Source organism: Haliotis asinina, chromosome 1, assembly GCF_037392515.1.
Source record: "Haliotis asinina isolate JCU_RB_2024 chromosome 1, JCU_Hal_asi_v2, whole genome shotgun sequence".
Lineage (NCBI taxonomy): Eukaryota > Metazoa > Mollusca > Gastropoda > Lepetellida > Haliotidae > Haliotis > Haliotis asinina.
In genome coordinates, this window is record NC_090280.1 from 35,848,614 (window position 1) to 35,871,933 (window position 23,320).

Here is a 23,320-nt window from a genome sequence, read left to right on the forward strand (position 1 = left end):
AATTTATTTTTTTCTCCAGACCTTAACCTATTTTTCCCGGTATAAGTAATTGCCATGGGTAATTCCCTCTCCGGAATGAAATCCACGGTCCAGATACCGTTGTTCCTAATCTTAGTGACAAACCCATTTTCGTCTATTATGATATAAGGTGAGGTGAGTGTTAAGTTGATCAGCCATTTGGGCTCTTTAAAATCTGATAACGACACCCGTCTGTACACGTTGTCTTTGAAGTGCAGGATATATAAGGTGTCTTCCTCACCAGGCTGATCGAATCCCTCCGTATCTCCTAGGTCGTTAAGCGTAGTGTTGGGACGATGACTGGTCATTGTTATACTATTACGATATAATTTCCAACTGGTTTTCTGATAATAGTTCAGGGGTGAACTTCATACCCATGAAGTGTATGTTGTCAGGCAGGAAGATATTGGTTAGTGATATCTTGTTTTCCACGATCACGTTGACACCCTGCAGACTGGTGTTGGAGCCGACACCCACCCGCACGTAAACGTTGCAAACTTGATACTGGTGTCGTTTCCCCCACCCGAGTTTGATCCCCTTCACGATCTCGACATCATTCCCCGATGGTTCCCCTAGGTAGACTTTGATGATCAGTGTTGTGTTTGCCGGTAGACTCTCTAGTATACTGACCACGCCTTCGAATTCAGACACCAACTGCAATTTCACGTTTTGTATGGCCGGTTTACTCGATAGCATGTGGGCTGCCATAGTGTCGAGTGGGCTGACGACTATGCTACGTCTCTGAGTTGGGACGTAAGCCACGAGCAGGGTTCCATTGTTCACGACTTTGTTTAGGTGGTTGTCTTTGTTATCTGTGAACACGTAGGGGGAGCCGAGCCTAATATTGAGAAACCAGTCGTTATCGGGTAACAACACCCACTTGTCATCTTCGGTGAAGACGAGCATATATGGCTTGTTTCGGGCGACGGTAGTGCTCTCAACATCGTCTAAGTCGAACAGTTTACCCCCGAACGATGGGTATATTATCCAGTTATTACTGGTGTTGACAAGGGCATACTTAGTGTTGACTGTTGCTCTTGTGGTATCTACTATATCACTTAGGGCTCCACCGGAGGTGACTTCAACGCGTTTGTAAATGTTGTTTTTCAGTTGAAAGGCGTACGATTTACCATCTACTCCGGGAGCGTCGAAACCGCGCGTGTCTCCGAGGTCGGAGATCCCGATATTGACGCATTTTTTCACTCCGGGCCCTTGTGCACTGGTCATTTTACATGAAGCGTTAAGCTGAGGTATCCTATATTTACAGGATTATGATTTATATCTAACACCGATATTATCAGCTCAGGTATGTTGCCCTGGATTAATCTCTTATACTGCCGTGGTGAAAACGACTCGGTTCTATCGTCGTTGTATTTCTCAGTTTTCAGTATAGTAGAAGGGTGACCTCCTTGAATGTTGTACGTTGTGCTCACCTGACTGAGATGAATGTACAGCTCTCGGTACGGTACTAGGTCGGGTAACTTCGTGCCTGTGACGGTTGTTGTTGGTTTTATCTCGTCAGGAGACATACCGAGTATCCTCGCTAATGGTCGGCCGAGCCTCAAGGGGTTTCTTCTGTTGTTGATTAACACCACTGTGCCGTTTGAGTCGTTCATCTTGAGTTCGGCTCCCAGGGGTTTGAAGACCTCGTCGTTTAGAGAGCACACGCTGTAGTAGCCGTCAGTTATCTGGCTGCGAGTTCCACTGACGAACAGCTTATTGTTGCTGGCGTTGATGTTAGTCCATTGCGGTAGGTAGGTGATATCGCAGAGTGCGACTTCGAGTTGGCCTGACGTGTTATCGATCGCGTGCGTCAGCTGAACGGCCTCACCGCTCGTTATTCCTGGAAGTGTTATGTACATATTATAATATATAAATTATATATTATAATATGGACTTAGCACACTTGAAAATCGTGGTGGTAGGTAGTACGGGGTTTAAAACAACCTTTATTAATATCTTTGAAAACTATATCGTGACCGTTAATAACGCGCAGGCGGTGGTAAACTGGAATCAAAACCCAATGCAGTTTTGGCAGAACCAACTCAACTTTGCTGTGTGGTGTGTGACGACAGGGTCGGGTGTGACACTAGACTACGGTATAGACGAACTGAGTAAGGCAGTCATTTTGTTTCATATTTATTATCAAACGAGACGAATATTGAAGGAAATAAGTGCTCCTCTTCCCCAAGATAAAGCGTGGAGTATGACGAATAACCCCTATGATAAACGCGCTTATGAACGTGTTTGTGGGGAGTTTGAGATTCCAACGAATAAAGACTTTCGCCTTCCTGGTGTTAACCATGGTCTCGGTATAGTTTACGTGTACTTCTACAGGTCCGGAACATATATAGCCGGTTCTGCAGATGGTACATACAACCCAAACCGTCATACATTTACAGGCCCCACAACGAATGAAAAGATCCATGTCAGCTACATAAAGCAAACCAATCCTGATGCAGCCACAGCCTGGACTAAAATGATCTCAAAAACATCGAAAAAATTCACTCGTGCTGGTACAATACGCTTGAACGACTCGATTCGAACGTACGTGTGGGCGCTGTTGGGTGCGCAGTCGATGACGCGTTCCAACATCCTCGGTAAGGGAACTGCTTACGACGCTCAGAAACAGTTCGTTGCCAACGTTGAGGATGCTATCAATTCTCCAGTTGATCTCCCGCGGACCATCGACCGTTACCAAAACGTGTTAGAATACGCCAGATCGAAAGTCAATTACGTGTTCGGCGTGGGGCTGTACATGGCTCCGAGTGATATGCAACTGAGAGTAAAAAAAGTGGTGGGTTATAACAACAAAATAGTCATAGCCACGGCGGATCAAAAGTTGGGTATCAACCCCGATATTAACACCCCCTATATCCCACACATCCCACCACGTGAAACGGGTATAGTGGCGCCGCCCCCGGAGTCTAAAGTTCAACCAACACCACAGGAGGTGGCCCCCCATATTCAAGCCTCCAATCAGCAGCATATTGATAGTAAAACGGCCCTGGTGGTTGGTGGGGTAGCTTTGGGGCTTATTTGGTTAAAAATTTCTTAGCCGCTACGTACACCAGACCCGCTACGGCGACGATGGCTGCCCACAGGTTTTGACTGAGCCACGTGGCAGTTTTAGCCAGAGCGCCCAACAACCATGAGACGATGCTACCCAGGATGCCGGGAAGGGCTTCGGCGGCTTTACCAGCCAGTTTAGCTAGGCCTTCCCCGAGTTTTTTTATCCAGTCTTTAACACCGCCTGTGGGGGGTGTGGGGGGAACTCCCACAGTACCCCCTGTCAGTGACACCACCAAGGTTGATATGATGAAACCCAATGCAGTCAGAATGCTGGCGATGGTGATCCCTTGCTCCCGGAACAATATCCGAATCCTGTCTGCTAACGTGGTGTCTCGGTAGAGGACTTGATTGATGGTTTCCCGCACACGGTTGGCCTGGGATCGAAGCTTTTCTTTGTGGCCGGACGCTGTCTCCAACCAGACCTGCCTTTCCTCTTCCAAATTACGTATTCGTTCCTCGATGGTGGCTTTCATAGACTCGTCCTCAGTTTCACCGAGTTTTTCCTTTTCATAGTTGATGTGGTCGTCTATCTCACTCACTTTGGCCGTGCTTTTCCAGAGCTGACCACGAATGGTTTGCATCAACAGGTCCAACCCCTGCAGTTCCCGAAAGGTAAGTTCGAAACCCGGGAAGGGCTTGTTCCTGTAGTCGGCCAACACCTTTTTAATATCATAAGCTTGCAGATCTTGACGGACCTTCGGGGGAATCTTAGGTCGCGCGCCACCGTAATCTATGAAACCTAGTTCATCGCGGATCAAGTCACTCCCATGTCGACTGCCCAGTGTTGATAAAGCAAGCGGTTCTCTCGTGCGTTTATTCACGAGATCGATCTCCGGGTGAGCCTTCAAACGCAGCGTGCCATTGCTATCGAGGGTAAACCTGGAATAGTCCCTTCCCAACGGCTTGAGTTTGGATTTATTTTCAACTGCGTTGTAATAATCGTCGACGGCGCCCTCCATGAGTGCGTCACCTGAGAATGAGGTCTCCTGCTCGGCCCCTGTATCATCCATAGTATCATCCCACATCTCCTCCATAGGTATGTCTTCAGCCATTATTTAGTATTAAAAATATATTTCATTTATATATAACAATGTACGGCAGAAAATTAGATCCTTTCAGAAGATTGAGAGAGCCATTAGGGGCCAGAGCCGTGCGCCAGTCGGTGACCATCACCAACAATCCCACCAAGATAGACCAGAATCAAACTCTGCTGGTTAGATTTCCAAACCTTGGTGAGAATGACCTCATTGTACCAGGCACTGTTCGACTGGCGTTCAATATCACGTTGACCTCCGAAACGACAAAAGCGAGCTAGTGCGGAACGTGGGTCGAGCTATCATCAAGAAAACAACCGTCAAGATCAGCGGTAACGAGGTGCTGAGCATCGACGACAGCGACGTGTTTCACTGCTACGGGGATCTCTGGAAAAGCGAGGGAGAACGAGTCAATGATGTGTACCAGGGCATCAGCAAATCAACCCGGTCGCGCATAGGGTATGTCTTCACGCCAGACCAGCTAGACAAGATATCGGACGGTGAAAAGGCCATTGCTCGAGCATACGGGAATCAGTTCTGCGTGCCGCTCGACTTCGAGTTGCTCACGGGACACGCGCCGTTTTACCAGGCCGCGCTGGGTGATAGGCTCGAATACGAGCTCACGTTTAACGACTATAGCAAAGTAGTGCGTACGCCGAACGGTGATGAGGCCAGTTATGCCATAGACAACATCTCTCTGGAGTTCGACATGGTCACTAGCCCGGAGCTGGCCAGGCAGGTTCGAAGCCAGTACTCTGGGAAGATGGCTATCCTGTACGATCGCGTACTGAGGCATAGATCAGTCGTGCGAGATAAGAGCGACACTGTGTGGAATATCAACCTGAACGTGCCGGCGCGATCGATGAAAGGTATCCTGGTCATCCCCGTGGAGGATTACGAGCCATTCCGGAGGGACAGCGAGAAGTTTTTCAACCCCGAGATTGAAAAGGTGGAAGTGACCATCGAGGGCGTGCCCAACCAGCTGTTCAGTCATGGTATGAGACCACACCAGCAGTGGGATGAGATAAAAAAGCTACCAGTGGGGGATTACATAACAAAGGACCTGGACCTCGGCTCCGTGCAGATCGGTGAATACCTGACCACCAAGTACGCCCTATGGTTGGACATGCGATCCACGGATGATGATAAACTGCACGGTAGCGGGCGCCGTATAGATAACGGCAGCGAAGGGATAACCATCCAGATTACTAAGAAGGCTCAACCCGCTGGTAAGTTGAAATTATATCTGTACGTTATTATGGACGCGCAACTTAATATAGACAATGGGAGATTCGTGCAAGCCATCTATTGACCTCCCCACTGACCCACACTGCGCCATAGTGTGCGGGCAGACTGGCTGTGGGAAGACCGTTTTCGTGTTGGATATGTTGGAGGGTTACTACAAGGATGTGTTCGATAACATCGTTATCATGTGCCCTACTCTGAGCATGAATAAAACGTACTCGCGACCTTGGGTGATGACGGACCCGGACGTACACAAAATCGACCCTGGAACACGCCTGCAGGACTGGTTGAAAACTCTTCACGAGAAATTTAAAGGGGAACCGACGCTGTTTATACTGGACGACTGCAGCGCTAATCGCGAGATAACAAAAAAGAGAGACATGCTATCGTACCTGGCCTTCTCCGGCCGGCATGCAAATCACAGCGTCTGGGTGCTAACGCAGAAGTTCAACTCGGTGTTGAAAGACCTCAGGGAGCAGACGCGATGGGTAGCCTTATTTCACTGCAAGGACAGGGATTCGTTCGAGGAGTGTTTGAGAGAGAACGATGTGATGAGCAAATTAGAACGGGAACGGGTGAAGAAACAGCTCGCTGAAACTAAACACGCTAAGCTCGTGCTCAAGACCGACCAACCAGTAGCATATAGGGTGTGCTAAAGCTTAGCAAAGCTAAGCAAAGCTAAGCAAAGCTAAGCAAAGCTAAGCTAAAGCTAATCAAATGCTAAGTATAGCTATGATATTTGAAGTGTTTGTCGTGTGCAACTTAACCTTCATTTCTCTGTGTTTTGTCTGCATCGGGTATTATATAGTTAAAACTAAATCTTACTTGTTATATTATAAGATGGAGTGTGAGGAATTGCTCGAACAGTTGGTAGTGGATGATGACAAGTGAGAGAAACTGGTGGCGTTGGCTGTTGGCGGCAAAGCCAAACATTACTTTGGAGACTACACTCCGGATAAAATTCACAAAATGTCAGCCGAAGAAATCGATAAGCTGTACGCTAGATACAAGTCCCGGCTCGGAGCAGAAATGACAAAGACAATAGGATCGGCTACGACCCAGATATACACCGGTATTGTGTCATACTTCCTTCCCATTCCACCAGAGCGCCGACTTTACCTGTGGGAGGACCTCGAGAAAGACCCTTTTATCAAACACGCCGTGAGCTCTATCAGCTGCGAGCTGTACCACAAATATGGCATGTTGTTGGCTCCAGTGACGGCGGCGATTATCACGGCAAAGCATTGTCAATTTGAGAGAAAAAAAAATAATAATAGTATAGATGGCCGAGGTGACGGTGGAGACCCCTCCCGAGGTGACGGTGGAGACCAGGGAACCAGTGGGGGTACACCCCACAGTGGGGGAAGTGACCCCAGTGGGGGTACCCCCCACACCCCCTACAGTAACCAGGCAGAAGAATCCTAAGAGAGTAGCTGCCGGTAAAAAACGGTGGTGTAACCAACATAAAATTATCAACCCCCGTGGTTATAACATGGTTATACGTGGGGGTACCCTCCCACAGTGAGCCCCCCAACAGTGAGGTGGTAACCCCCACTGTCGACCCGCATATCATGTTATAATTTTAATATTTTTATATCATATACATAATGTCTGAGGGGAAAATGTTCGTCAACGACGCATACCACGCCACAGTGGTCGCCAGTCTAGCCGTAGGGTACGCTCGGTTGACTAAAATGGTGCTTAAACAACCAACTATCAAGCTAGATTTCAACCTGCAGGATATGGGTATGCTCATAATGAACCTTGGTATGGCGATGGCCACAAAAGACATCCTAGTAAAACAAGGGATAATACCTGAAAATATAATGAAATAAATATAGGATGGCCACGATAGCTATGATGGTCGGTGGGGCGTTAGTGAATGCCCTGGCATTTTCCGGGAGTAATTTCCTCTTCTCGAAACTACGAGATGACCACGCGGCTGAAATACAGGAAGAAAGGAAGCGGCACGACCTCGCTACTGAGAAATTACAAAAGGCACAGGCCGAGTACGCTAAAAAACGCCTCCAGAGGATCGATTTTATTAACGAACAACTCCAGCGTGAAAACCATGCCGTTCAAACATTCAACGATGTCGATGAAGCAATGAAAGAATACTACCTACTAACTGGTAAACGATTGGAACCGCTCAATAAACCCACACTAGCTCAGTACTACACACCATCCAAGGGACAAATGAATCGTGAACTGGGCTTCATAGTGTTGGGTATAGCAGCTACTGCGTTGGTTGCGAAGCAATTAAATTAAATACCCATATAAGTAAACATGAGACCCGCTCCATACCGATGTGAATACATACTTATGGGGAAGACCGAGGCCTTTGGTAGGAAATGCAGGACTAGGTTCTGTTGTTTCCATATGGGAAGTCCTAACTACACGTGTTCTGTGTGTGGTATCGGGGTTAAAGGGCACTACTGTCTATGTAAAGCTCACGGAGCGAACGTAGTCAGACATCAACTCATCTACGAGAATAAAAAGGGCTACATAAAAGAATGTAGGCGACTGCTCAAGATAGACTCCAATTAGACATTGGTTATGTTAGGTGTAAACACTATGACTACTGTACGCGAGCTTAAGTGGGTCGCAAAACAGAGAGGTGTGATCGGGTATTCTTGAATGCGGAAGTCAGCATTGTTGAGATTACTAGGTTTAGAAGCCCCTACGGTAAAACAATTAAAAGCTCAAGCAAAACAGCTTGGATACACGGGTTATTCAAAACTGGGGAGAGCCGGGTTAGTCGAATTGTTATCACATACCCCCGTAGCACGTCCCACTGTAAAACAACTGAAAGCCGAGGCACACGATTTGGGTTTAGGCGGATATTCCCGTATGAGGAAACCACAACTTTTAGAATTATTACGACAGAATAGAGCTATTGACCTACAGTTCGTGCGCACTGAGCGCGCTGTAGGCAACTATTTGAGAGGTTGGCACATGCACGTTGATAGAAACATAGACATTACAGATATCAAGCCTCTGATAGCTGATAAGGTCAACCAGGAACTAAATAACCTAGGAAGTATCAAGTTTCAGATCACAGTGAAAATGTCGCTCGATAAGCAGGTTGGGGACCTCACTGAGTATGTTCAGCCTTACTTCCGAGGTAAACAAGAGGTCGTCACACATACAGAGACCATTGGCACATCAATTGATACCAGTTTTCAGCAGATACGAGAAAACCTAGAACGCTACACACACTTGGGGTCCGGGTGGGCTGTAGATAAAATCGATAATGTCTATCTAGACATAGCTAACTACGTGCCATTCAGAGGCGGGTCATACCTAGCCTTGCCCCCCTACTATAGGAACAAACATGCCATAGTAAACGTTAAGAATAGAGGAAACGATTGCCTGAGGTTAGCTATCAGGTCAGCCTTATTTCCAGCTGACACTAATCCGAACAGGCCTTCTAATTATCCTCAGGATGATGGGCTCAACTGGGATGGTATAGATGAACCCACCCCCATATCCCAGATCACTAAAGTAGAAAAACAGAATAATCTGGCTATAAATATCTTTGGACACGAAGGTAACACAACAATAGTACACAGGGTCAGCGGGGTGAAGGATCGCCAAGTTATCAATACATTCATGATCCAGCGAGGTGACAAGTATCACTACACATGGATAAAACACTTTAGCAGGCTGTTGTATGACCAATCGGCACACAGAGAAAAGACCCACTTCTGTGAACGATGCCTACATGGCTTCACACGAGCTGATTTATTAGAATCCCACCGGGAGGATTGCCAAGGTGTGGGGCAGACGGCCATACGAGTCGACGTGCCTAAGGAAGGTGATAATATCCTAAAATTCGGTAACCACAAGAACCAAATGTCTGTGCCTTATATCATATACGCCGACTTCGAAGCCTTGGTTTCCCCCACACAAGAGCATAAAGCCTGTGGGTTTGGATACATTGTCGTCCGTTGTGACGGGGAAACGAAAGCTCCGGTAGTGTATAGGGGCCCTGACGCGGCTGAAAGGTTTCTAAAGTGTTTGCAGGAGGAAGAAAAAATTATTAGGAATGCATTGTATAGAATCGCTCCCATGCGTATGACCCGAGTCGACAGGCTAGCTCACGCTAGTAGCACTAACTGTCACGTGTGTGACTCACCACTTAACGGTGATTCGGTGAGAGATCACTGCCACATAACTGGTAAGTATAGAGGCGCCGCTCACAGCGCGTGCAACCTCAAGCTTAAAATCAACCCTAAGACAATAAACATCCCCGTTGTCTTTCACAACTTGAGAGGGTACGACTCACACTTGATCATGCAGGCCATCGCGAAAATCGATGGTAATATAACGTGTATCCCCAACAACATGGAGAGATACATCTCCTTCAGCTTAAAAGGACTTAGGTTCATTGACTGGTTTCAGTTCCTCCTGTCGTCACTCGACAGTCTGGTCAAGGCCAACAATACCTTCCCTATCACCGATCGATACACAGACGCCGAGACTAGACCCCTGCTTATGAGGAAGGGTGTGTACCCCTATGAGTACATGGATAGTTGGGTCAAGTTCACCGAGACCAGACTACCCCCTATTGACTGCTTTTATAGCAAGCTGAATGAGGCGTCCGTCTCACGAGATGATTACTCGCACGCGACTAACGTATGGAATAAACTGGGTTGTAAGAACCTGGGTGATTATCACGACCTGTACTTGAGGACAGATGTACTGCTGTTAGCCGACGTGTTTGAGACGTTTAGGCGGACGTGTTTCAAGCAGTATAAACTCGACCCCGCATGGTATTACACCAGCCCAGGTCTGTCGTGGGACGCCTTGCTTAAAAAGACCGGAGTTAATTTGGAATTGCTCACAGATTATGACATGCACCTATTCATTGAGAAAGGCTTGCGAGGTGGGACTTCCATGGCATCCAAACGATACGCGAAAGCAAATAATCAATACGTGAAAGGTTACGATCCTAACAAGCCAACCAATCACATTCTCTACCTCGACGCAAACAACCTGTACGGCTGGGCCATGAGCCAGTATCTACCTACAGGGGGATTCGAATGGGTTCCCCACGTTGATGTTATGGGGGTTGCACCAGATTCGAACAAAGGGTATATCCTCGAGGTTGACTTAGAGTATACCAAGGAATTACACACATCATACAACAGCTACCCCCTGGCCCCCGAACGTATGAGGGTTAACCCAGACTGGATGTCTGAGTACCAACATAACTTGTTAGGTGGGCGTGTGACAGACGTTGAAAAACTCGTTCCTAACTTAATGAATAAGACCAAGTACATCGTTCACTATCGCAACCTACAGCTGTACCTGTCGTTGGGTATGAGGCTGACCAAAATACACAGGGTGCTCATGTTCGACCAGAGCCCATGGATGGAGCCCTACATCAGAATGAACACAGACCTACGAAAAAAAGCCACCAGTGATTTTGAGAAAAATCTCTACAAGCTCATGAACAACTCGGTGTTTGGTAAGACTATGGAGAACCTGAGGAAACGCGTGACCGTGAAGCTGGTTCGGTCGAGTGAGGAAGACAAGCTCAGGAGATTGATAGTCAGTCCGGCATTCAACCGTAGTAAGATATTCACAGACAACCTGGTTGCCCTACACATGAAGAAAAGCCACATAAAATTCAACCGGCCTGTTTACGTGGGGATGAGCATCCTCGATTTATCCAAACACCTGATGTACGACTTTTACTACAACGAGCTCAAGAAACAGTACGGCGACAGGTGTGAAGTGCTGTACACTGACACGGATTCCCTGCTGTTAGAAATTCGAACCGAGGACGTGTACGAGGACATGAAAAAACACCTCGATTTATACGACACCAGCGACTACCCTAAGACCCATACCATACACAGTACGGTAAATAAAAATGTCCTAGGTAAGATGAAGGACGAGTGTGCTGGCACGCCCATAGCCGAGTACATAGGTTTGAGACCTAAGATGTACTCCATACTGAAAGCCGACAATAGTGAGATCCGGAAGGCTAAGGGGGTTAAGAAGTATGTGGTGAAACAACACATCAAACACGCCAGATTCAAGGAAGCCCTGTTCAAGACCCGTACCTTTAGGCATAAAATGAACACACTTAGAAGTGATGGACATAAGATATACGGACTGACTATAAACAAGACGTCCCTGTCGCCTATGGACACAAAACGTTGGATAGCTATTGATGGGATAAACACATACGCGTATGGACATGAAAAAATTTGAGGCTATTTACTACAGCCCGCGTGGGTACTGGAAAGGAGCTAGCGCAGTAGATAAGCTAGCTAAAATAGCGCGAGTATCCCCGGAGGAAGCCAAAGCGTGGCTTGAAAAACAAGCCCTGTGGCAGATCTATTTGCCGGCACCACGCTACGTGCCTAGAAGGAGGTTCGGTATTAACATACCTAATAGCGTTCACCAGGCAGACCTACTGTTCCTACCCCACGACAAAAGGTACAAGTATGCCTTAACCGTAGTGGACGTAGCCAGTCATTATAAGGAAGCCGAACCCTTGACCACGAAAGATTCGGCCCAGGTAGCCAGAGGATTCGAACGCATATACAAACGCAGCCCGCTGACGTGGCCAACAGAGCTGCAAGTTGACCCCGGACGGGAGTTCATGGGTGCCGTGTCACAACTGCTAGCCAAACACGATACAAAGGTCAGGCGTGGCACGGCCAGAGCCCATCGCAGCCAAGCCATAGTTGAGAGATTTAATAGGACTTTGGCTGAGCGCTTGTTCGGCCATCAGTATGCTAGGGAGATGGCCACCCCTGGAAAACGATCGACTGAATGGGTCACGAGGTTACCCAAGGTGGTGTCGGCAATCAACCATGAAGTCACCCGTCTCACCGGTAAGAAACCGGCAGACGCTATCAAACTAAAATCAATAGTTGCAGAGTCGGCCGCTCCATTGCGTGGGAAGGAGAAACAGATACCAGATAGGGCCCTAGTGAGGTATCTATACCAGCCGGGGGAACACGAGGGTGATAGCCGTAAGCGGGCCACCGATCCTATATGGTCAGTCAAAACTTACAACATAGATAAAGTGGATATGAAAGCCGACGAACCTAACTTATACTACTTGAGGGATGGGCCGGGTAGGGGGTTTGTAAGAGAAGAATTATTGATCGTACCGTACGGCACAGTGTTACCTCCTACCAACACATGGTAAACGTGACATTGTAGTAGGGGTAATAGTAGCAAGAGCTAAGGGCCCAACCAACGCCTTATTTAGTAAATAAGGCGTTGTAGAGACTTTTTTTGAAAGTGGTCCAGAACCCCCATTCCCTATACTACTAGGGAACTTGGTTACAGTGAGAGTGGGGTCTTTGTGATGTTTGTGAAGGAAACTTTGCGATATGTCAGAGTCTTTGATAAATAATCCTTCTATTGTGAAGGATGTTCCCGTAAAAAGTGTAAAAGTAATACAAAGTGTTTCAGTGAGGGTTTATCCTCTTTCATCATGAAGTATGTGTTGTTTTATCTGCGAAAAGAACCGAACGTATCAATACCCTGCCAGTCACAAATATAAGATGATAATTTAATACATTTTACAGATACTGGAAATTGGCGGCATTATGTCCTGAAAATATTGGAGTTCAGATTTAATATGGTCATTTCTCCATAATACACTGACAACAAATTATAAACGCATACTGTTTCAATCGAGACAATATCAAATAGTAATTCAACTTGGAAGGAAATAATTGAAAGCTGGGTACGTATATCTGAATACGTATATGCTACTCATTATGGCAATATTTGTGTGCAATCACAACATAAATGTATGCCTGTATCAATAACAAATACAGAAAGTATTATTTTGGAAAGTAACGAACAAACTGAATTGTGTTGTGCAGACTGATGGACGTCATGGATGCAGGGCAAGACCCGGATGTGGCTCGGGACAAGACTTCCCTTCTGCAGCGCATCATCGTCAAGTTTGAAAGTACTGTGTTCAGAAGAAAACTCCTGTACATGGTTGGGCTGTATCTCGTGTCTTTGTCCTCTGTAAGTCGTTTCAGAAGGATATTGTATGGAATGTTCAATATTAATGTATGTTGTGTTCGCTGACACAGTTAATAAGGTGCACTAGCATTTCCTACTATAAACGAAATGTATTCTGTCGTGCAACGGGCATTTTTTTGCAGGGGGCGATAACTCTCCTTTTGAAATGATATAAGATTTTATATATCATGCTTCACAAACCGTTACAAACAGAAAAAAAGTACATTTTAGCTATGTCCATGTTTATCGTATTTGAACATTGGCTACATGCAGGTGATGATTGATATAATTCGTCCGTTGCTGTTACTTTATAATTGCTTGACCATTGTTTCTCACTTCTCTCTGTGCCTACTAAAACTCCCAATCCCATCATGTATGAAGCGACAAAATTCACCTAACAAGACTTTGACATTTCGCGCTCTACATGAGCTCCGCTGATGAAAAGTGAATTACATGAATGCAGCCTAATCGGCCGCAATACGAAAGCGGTTTGAGTACATATACAATGAAAATACACTGTAGTTTTAAATGTGTGACATTCAAATATCTACTACCAGGCTTAAATTACCGATTGAAAAACGTCAACAAAATGACAAAACATGATCTGAAAACGATCAGCTGACTCCACCGCCTCGCTTCGAACTGCCATTTCGCGATTCATTCCTGCAATGTGAGCAGTCATGACTATCCCAGGTGTATCACAGAATTGCGCAATAAATATTTCAGCACATGACACTTGATATATCATCGTAAAAAGAAAAAAGATTTACTGTGAATGTTGAAGGCGAAGGTGAAGGCTATACTGGTAACTGTCTCTAAGTGTAATAGTAACACGTACAGTTCACATCGCGCATACGACATGAACTGTTTAAGGTTGGACCCTCCGGATCAGCGCACCTAGCGGATTAGTGAAATGAAGATAAATTCAAAAAGATCGCCCATTATCTTAGATAGCTTGACAGTCAATCATTTCCCACAATACATTTGGTGTATTCTGTATCTAATAGGGATGGATAGTTGGACTGAAGGGACCAGCCTTCCTTGACCTTCAGCAGATCACCGGAGTTGGCACAAGCAAGGGTGCCGTATTCTTCACAGCTGCAGCCGTCGGAGGTGTAGTTGGCAATTTGGTCGGTGGGGCCCTCTATGACAGATTCAACCGCTATTTGGTTATGTTTGTGTCATCGTTCCTGTATGCTGTGACGTGTGCCATCATCCCCTGGTGTTCTGTGTACTGGACGATGGTCATGATGTTCCTCTTACACGAGCTGGTTATGGGTGCTGCCAGGTCAGGTAAGACCCTACCACACACAGTGATTGAAATAATTTTTCAACTCAACCTGACAGCCGGGCTTGTTGCCAATAAATGTTGCCTGCCCATCTTGAAAGTTGCCTGCCCACCTTTTTAACTTACCTTTTCGCAATAACTTACAAAAACGCCGCCATTTTGTAACACGTACAAACGAGTAAGTAACACTCTCTTTGATTGGTTCTTATTGAATCATGTGTCTACAGATATCCACAGATATCCAATCATAGCGTAGCTTACTAAGCTAGTCAGTTTAAGTGTCCTATTGATATTCACCGGCTGAAGAGTTGTCCATGTATTATACTCGTATATACTCGAATATACCCTTAGCTTTCGTTCATCTTTCTTAAATCAAAATATGACATGACAATTAAAATGGAATGGTCGTCCTGAGGGCGAACTGAAAGTAGGTCAACCTTAAAAATTTCAGCCAGACAGTCGGGCTGGTGGAGAGAATTTCCAGCAAGCCCGACTCAAAATTTGCCGGCTACGGGCAGTCGGGCAGAGAATTATTTCGATCACTGCCTACACCTGTTGCTGCAGTCTCTTTTTCCATTCTCTTATCGCCCCTTGCGTCCCGTGCACTGGTCCACAAACACAAGATGGCGCTATCTCCGGTACTAAACTGGTTCTTGGCTCTCTTTGGGCGAGCTAGCTTGCTATATACGAGATGTGGGCCACCAGTTTACTTCCGGTATCAGATTTCCGGTGACAAGCGTATATTCCAGTTCTGGTTCCAAATTTCGCGACCCCCAAACATGACTTTGCTATACCGGACCGAGTGTAAAACCATACTTAGCTGTCACAGAAGTTATTCCTGCAAGGATTATCGCTTCTGTACTGTAAGCGTTCCATCTGAAAAGGCATTGTTGCTTGTCACCGGAAGTACTAAGCTCACGCGAAGTGCCATGACCTACTTACAGGCCCTTTTGGTTATCCTACTCACACTTTCAGATGCAGGGAAAACCACACCTAACTCACCTAAACCAAAGCATTGGCATGTGTATTTATTGTTTCATCGTTAAACCTATCTCACACTTCAGTTCCAACGTTGTCCTCATGCTTCCATTTTAGGTATGAATGTGGAGGTCGTGGAGGAGTGGGGCGACGAGGGCAAACCCTTCATGCAGGCTCTGCATTTCTCTTTCTCCCTCGGGGCAACACTCTCACCATTCGTCCTTGAGCCATTCCTTTCTGAAGAACTTGAAGAAACAACATGGACAACAACCAACTATACATTCCCTCCAACCAGAACCATTTCCAATACATCCAACATGGTCATGACTGAAACAGCAGCTCCCAGAACAAAAAGTAACATCCATTATGGCTTCCTCATTGTTGCAATTCCCTCGGGAATATTTTCATTCGCATTCCTCATCAAATACTTCCTCGAAAGAAACAAGGGTACAAGTGACGTTCAACGGAAGTACACACGAAACGACATCAATAACCACGAAGAGGAAGAGGGTCCTGTCAGGAAGAAGAGAACCCTCCCTCGACATCTTCTCGTCATCACCTTGGCACTCTTTGCTCTCTTCTACTTCTTCCTGGACGAGGTGGAGGACACCTCACCATCTTTCTTGGCTGTGTTTGTCGTGAAGCAGATGAACTGGACAAAGAAATATGGTGGACGCCTGTCTTCTGCCTTCTGGGCCTCCTACACAGCAGGGAGGGGGATTGGAATCATTCTCATCAACTTTTTCAGCCATACAAAGTTCTTCACAATCTGTTGTGTGGTTCTCTGCACGGCCCAGCTTGGTCTCCTCCTGTCAGCTACCTATGGATTTGGTATAGGAATTTGGATCAGCATTGTTGGTATTGGTCTGGCGATCTCAGTGGTGTTCCCTGCAAGTCTCACTTGGACAGAGAAGGAGCTGGTCCAACTCTCTGGGAAGTTGATGGGAGTTATTTATGTTGCCTTGGGTCTCGGTGGACTTGCAAACCCTCAGATCATTGGGGTTACTATGGATCTATACTCACCAATGTGGTACAGTTACGTTTTGTTTGCGGAGAGCTTCTTGTTTTCCATCACCTTCCTTATTCTGGTGGCGTTTGTGAAGAAGGTACTGTCGAAACGTACACATGTAATTGTACAAAGAGCAATATGTGAATAAATTATGTTGGTTAATACATAAAGTCGACGTATTCCCCAATGCCATTTGTTATAGTCTGTTTTACATGTAGTCTGCATTACCCCCAGGTAACTGCTCATAAACACCTCCATGCATGTTGTCTGCATTACCCCCAGACTGTTACTTGTTAAACACACCTCCGTGTATGTAGTCTGCATTACCCCCAGACTGTTACTTGTTAAACACACCTCCGTGTATGTAGTCTGGCTGTTATTTGTCGTACACACCTCTATGTATGCAGTCTGGTTTACCCCCAGGCTTTTATTTGTTATACACACCTCCATGTATGTAGCCTGTCCCATCCCTAGCTTGTTACTTGTTATACACACCTCCATGTATGTAGCCTGTCCCAGACCTAGGCTGTTATTTGTGATACACACCTCCATGTATGGAGCCTGTCCCATCCCTATGCTGTTATTTGTTCTACACACCTCCATGTATGGAGCCTGTCCCATCCCTATGCTGTTATTTGTTATACACACCTCTATGTATGTAGTCTGTCCCATCCCTAGCCTGTAAATTGTTATACACACCTCATGTATGTAGCCTGTCCCATCCCTAGGCTGTTATTTGTTCTACACACCTCCATGTTTGTAGTCTGTTCCACCCCTAGGCTGTTCTTTGTTATACACATCTCCATGTATGGAGCCTGCCCTATCTCTAGCCTGTTATTTGTGATACACACCTCCATGTATGTAGCCTGTCCCATCCCTAGCCTGTTATTTGTAATACACACCTCCATGTTTGTAGTCTGTCCCACCCCTAGCCTGTTACTTGTTATACACGCCTCATGTATGTAGCCTGTCCCATCCCTATGCTGTCATTTGTTATACACACCTCCATGTTTGTAGTCTGTTCCATCCCTAGGCTGTTCTTTGTTATACACAGCTCCATGTATGGAGCCTGTCCCATCCCTAGGATGCTATTTGTTATACACACCTTCACATATGGAGCCTGTCCCATCCCTAGCCTGTTATTTGTTATACACACCTTCATGTATGGAGGCTGCCCATCCCTAGGCTGTTATTTGTTATACACACCTCCATGTATGGAGCCTGTCCCATCCCTAGGCTGTTATTTGTTATACACACCTCCATGTATGTAGCCTGTCCCATCCCTATGCTGTTATTTGTTATACACACCTTCACATATGGAGCCTGCCCAATCTCTAACCTGTTATTTGTTATACACACCTTCATGTATGGAGGCTGCCCATCCCTATGCTGTTATTTGTGATACACACCTCCATGTATGGAGCCTGTCCCATCCCTATGCTGTTATTTGTTCTACACACCTCCACGTATGGAGCCTGTCCCATCCCTAGGATGTTATTTGTTCTACACACCTCCATGTATGGAGCCTGTCCCATCCCTAGGCTGTTCTTTGTTATACACACCTCCATGTATGGAGCCTGTCCCATCCCTAGGATGTTATTTGTTATACACACCTTCACATATGGAGCCTGCCCCATCCCTAGCCTGTTATTTGTTGTACACACCTTCATGTATGGAGGCTGCCCATCCCTATGCTGTTATTTGTTATACACACCTCCATGTATGGAACCTGTCCCATCCCCATGCAGTTATTTGTTATACACACCTCCATGTATGTAGTCTACCGGATGCTTATAGTATTTGTTCACATAAACACTTGTAGAATGCAAAACTGCCTTGCTCAAACCTGATGTTTTGTTCCATAAATCTTGACTAGTATACCTCTTTGGAATATCTACTCCAGTGTATTTTATATAACCCTGCATGTGTCGCCAGGATCCATGGGATATGTTCAAGCAACTGCATATCAGAGCTATTAGAGTGAATATTATCCATTGTGAATCATCAGATGACATCTTTTATTGATTCTAATGCTTGAAGTTGAATTGACGTTTTGTCTAGAATTACTGCATAACATTCAATCGCAAGCATCGATACCCATGAATTATTGTTGCTTTGTTAGAATTCAGTTGATAAAATGCATTTTGTTTTTTAAAAAAAGCAATAAAAAACGGAAGAAGTAGTCAAACCATGTTCTGGTGGTTCATTGAGTAATTAAAAGAAACCCCTATCTCTTCAATATATTTGCAGCCTTAGTTATTATCACATGCACATATCACTAAGAACAATCTGTAACCTACGGTTGATTAAAAAAAGCCAAGTACCATTCTTAATCCTGAAATCCAATTCTTCCAGAGATAAATCTCCCATCCTGGAAAGTATCACAGTCTGGAATGACACAGTTTGCACGTGTGTGGCTCTTCAATATGTGACAAGCGCAAACTGTCGGTGTTAGATTTCGTAACAATAACGTTGTTATATAGGAAGCGCTTTGGTGTTGAGGCTTTGCATCAATAACGTTCTTGTGTAGGAAGTGCTTTGGTGTTGAGACTTTACATCAATAACGTTATTGGTGTTGAGCTTGTATCAATAATGTTTTTACATAGGACGGGCGTTTGTGTTAAAATTTAGTAACAACAACGTTCATGTGTTGGACGTGTTTTGTTGTTCAGATTTAGTAACAATTATGTCCTTGTATAGGATGTTTTATGGTGTTAAGGTTTACAGACAATAATGTCCTTGTATAGGATGTTTTATGGTGTTAAGGTTTACAGACAATAATGTCCTTGTATAGGATGTTTTATGGTGTTAAGTTTTACAGACAATAATGTCCTTGTATAGGATGTTTTATGGTGCTAAGGTTTACAGACAATAATGTCCTTGTATAGGATGTTTTATGGTGTTAAGTTTTACAGACAATAATGTCCTTGTATAGGATATGTGTTATGGTGTTAAGGCTTACAGACAATAATGCCCTTGTATAGGATATGTGTTATGGTGTTAAGGCTTACAGACAATAATGTCCTTGTATGGGATATGTGTTATGGTGTTAAGGCTTACAGACAATAATGTCCTTGTATAGGATATGTGTTATGGTGCTAAGGCTTACAGACAATAATGTCCTTGTATAGGATATGTGTTATGGTGCTAAGGCTTACAGACAATAATGTCCTTGTATAGGATATGTGTTATGGTGCTAAGGCTTACAGACAATAATGTCCTTGTATAGGATATGTGTTATGGTGCTAAGGCTTACAGACAATAATGTCCTTGTATAGGATATGTGTTATGGTGTTAAGGCTTACAGACAATAATGTCCTTGTATAGGATATGTGTTATGGTGTTAAGGTTTACAGACAATAATGTTCTAGTATGGGAAGTGTCTTGTTATAAGGTTTATCGACACAAATGTTCAGACAGAGACCGCGTGTTGAAATCTGAAATTTGCAAACAAGGAAATTGATCGTTTCAATACAAGCAACATTCGCCACCTACCAAATGGAGTTACAGTCATAATAGTTCAGGGTGAAAGTGTGCTTTATCACACTATACATGGTGGTAGAACCAACTGTATTTCTTGAACATTGTGTGATAAGATATGGGCTAAGTGGAAAATTAGTCAGGCCGAGAGGCTTTTAGAAAAATGAACCACTGCATTATACCGAAAGAGAAGAAGAACCTATGGAATGTCTTTCAGAGTGGGTAAACCAAACCATGATGTTGTCATTGGTAGAATGCACAAACTGAAAAAAAGAGTAAGCAGAATTGGCTCTAAACTATTCTGTCCAAGTCAGCTGTCAGCCAAAGTCTGGTTGTCCTGCACGAATTGTTTGTAGTTATTCCCACCGACAAGGAATCCAATAACATAACCGTTATATGTAAACATCATCGCATAAATTGTTTGAACAAAGTGCTCACTATACGTGACATATCAGGTAATGGCACACATAAAGTCAGTATGTCAACAGAGGAAGAAATCTGAGAAAACCATAATTCCACGGTGGTTTGACTCTTAAACCTGAAGATATGTCCATTCCTCTTTGGGCTGGATTGTAAAAATACATAAACAACACGTTGAAGGAGGGAGGTATTATTATACGAGATCACAGGCATACGAGAGTTTCATAAAATAGGGCCCTTTATTCGTATACCAGTTCAAAGTAATTCATGAACACGTGTTCTGTCATCGTACCACATGGTGACAATCACTGGATTGTCTGGTCCAGACTCCATTTGTTTATGAATAATATTGTGCAGTGAATGAGTTTAGTTTTTCGCCGCATTCAGAAGTATCCCAGCTATATGGCGGTGTCTTTAAATAACTGAGTATGGACCAGACAATCCAGTGATCAACAACATGAGCATCGATCTGCACAGGTGGGAACCGATGACATGTGTCAACCAATGTGTAAATCCCGTTAGTCGCCTCTTACAACAAGCATGGATTGCTGAAGATCAATATTCTAACCTGAACCTTCCCGGGCCACATTGTACAGTTGTAATACTGCTGAAACATGATATAGTCACAAGTGTGCCGCTTTTAGCAGAGATGTTCTTATGGATGTGGAAAGGGTTTTGTCGCTTCTGTTTTGGGACGAGCTTTTGTGTTAAGGGTTTACTAACTTTACTTTGTTCATGTCACGTTTGCACAAGAATTGTTCTCGGTTTTATGCTGAGGAAATGAGTGAATTTGGTCGAACACCGCTTTTAGCAATGTTCCAGCAATATCACCGCTGGGAACACCAGAAATGGGCTTCACGCTTTGTACCCATGTGGAGAATCGAACCCTCGTCTTCGGCGTGACGACGAACGCTTCAGCCACAAGACTACTCCACTGCCCTGTACACTAAGGATGCCCTGTGATGCTTTGTCCATCACCAAGTTACTGTGAAAACGATTTGGTTTGGCTCTTGTTTATTGCGGCAATACCCTAGCTATAAGGCAGCATTCTGTAAATAATCGAATGATAAGCAGCATGAACATCGATCTTCGCAACTGGAACACAAGAAGCGCGGGTCGCGCAAGACCGTTTATAACCGGATCTGCCCACGTCAGATTTATACGGTGACTTCAACGTACCAAGTTCATGTGAAAAACTGGCAGCGCGTCAAGTGATGTTATCCGCTGGTTTTTGAAACATTGAGTGTTGTTGACTAGAGTTATAATAATAAACAATCAATGTACCCCGATTGTAAGCAAATAGCATTTGCTATGCTGACCGCTGGATATGTCGAACTGTGGAAATGCGTTTGGTACTTTGTTTATGCAGTGTTAAGAAGAAAATCTGGTACTTGTTAGTATGATTCAATACCCGTGTTCAAAATATACATTGAGGTATTCGGCAAAATAAATTCTTCGTTCAGCTGCCCATGGGTTGATGTTGTCTCTATGTTTCTTTATGTTCCCCTTGCCCTTCAGCTTCAGGGAACATAAGCAAATATAGAGAGTACATCAACCTTTATCTTACCTCACACATGAATGTCGTTTTCTGAGTGACTAAGCGCTTTTCTATTATTTTCAGTGTACCCCGTTTGAAGGCGATGTATTATTTTCAGTGTACACCCTTGGGAATTTCTAACTCTTCTGGTGCTTCATGGCAGTACTTTTTTCCCCTCGAATAACATTGAATCACGCATCACATTACCGATGTTTTGCGATTGAAAATCGATGGAAGGGAGATAACTCTAAATCTGTTTACCCTGTGTCGTCAGCAAAATGGCGATTCAGGTGTTCGGTGAGATAAATACGTTGTTCACTGGTCCCTCGGGGTCCATGGGCGCATGTACCCTTGAAGTTTGTTTATGTTCTGTTGTGTTATGTTATCTTTAACCTAAACACACCTCGAGGGTACATGAGCCCATGGCCCTTCGCGACCAGTCAACAACTTATCATTGTGCCTCTGATATAGAATTTAGCACCTGTCGTGTACTCATGGCCATGTAGCCTCTTCTATCGAATAAACTTCTTGTTCGTGTCCTTTTCAAAAAAGCTTGGTGTAGGTATTATTTAACTATCAATCTTGGTATATAAGAAGTTTTGTGAAAATACCGAAAATGACATATGTTCCCTAGGAAGTAGAACAGGTCACGTTCTTATACTATAACAGCAAATAGTGTAATTGTGAAAAACACATTCTATGAACTGAACAAATAGTTTGATATCAAAAACACATTCTGTGAACTGAACAGATAGTTAAACATTAAAAACACATTCTGTGAGTTGAACAAATAATTCAATATTAAAAACACATTCAGTGAACTGAACAAATAGTTAAATATTTAAAACACATTCTCTGACCAGAACAAATAGGTTAATATAAAAAACACATTCTGTGAACCGAACAAATAGTTAAATATTAAAACACTTTTTGTGAACTGAACAAATAGTCTAATATAAAAACGCATTCTGTGAACTGAACAAATAGTTAAATATTAAAAACACATTCTGTGAACTGAACAAATAGTTAAATATTAAAAACACATTCTGTGAACTGAACAAGTATTAAATTAGTATCACACAAGTGTGTCATGTCATTATGTTAACTAATTCTCTCCCCTTAACTGTCATGTTTTGATATGAACAGATGCAGGCCAGACTGTCTTGTGGATTGAAGGTCAGATGACTCGTTTGATGAAATGAGCATGATTCATTACTTAATGTTGCTGA

At 44.4% G+C, this 23,320-nt stretch overlaps 1 protein-coding gene across 1 annotated transcript; it reads left to right on the forward strand.

Annotated features, from left to right (window-relative positions):
* Positions 1-6,651: 6,651 nt before the first annotated feature.
* Positions 6,652-16,819, forward strand: LOC137272147 (sodium-dependent glucose transporter 1B-like). The gene is made up of 4 exons (XM_067804503.1): positions 6,652-6,779; positions 13,232-13,382; positions 14,387-14,672; positions 15,763-16,819. Exons 1-4 carry the CDS (start codon positions 6,652-6,654, stop codon positions 16,800-16,802), a joined length of 1,605 nt encoding a protein of 534 aa, XP_067660604.1. The 3' UTR covers positions 16,803-16,819.
* The last annotated feature ends 6,501 nt before the right edge of the window (positions 16,820-23,320 follow it).

What these genes read in the sequence shown, in the direction of transcription:
- LOC137272147 (XM_067804503.1), top strand. Translation starts at nt 6,652, where the DNA reads ATGGCCGAGGTGACGGTGGAGACCCCTCCCGAGGTGACGGTGGAGACC. An exon ending in ATCTCGTGTCTTTGTCCTCT is followed by an intron (nt 13,383 to 14,386) that starts GTAAGTCGTTTC and finishes TGTATCTAATAG; the next exon opens with GGATGGATAGTTGGACTGAA. An exon ending in TATGGGTGCTGCCAGGTCAG is followed by an intron (nt 14,673 to 15,762) that starts GTAAGACCCTAC and finishes CTTCCATTTTAG; the next exon opens with GTATGAATGTGGAGGTCGTG.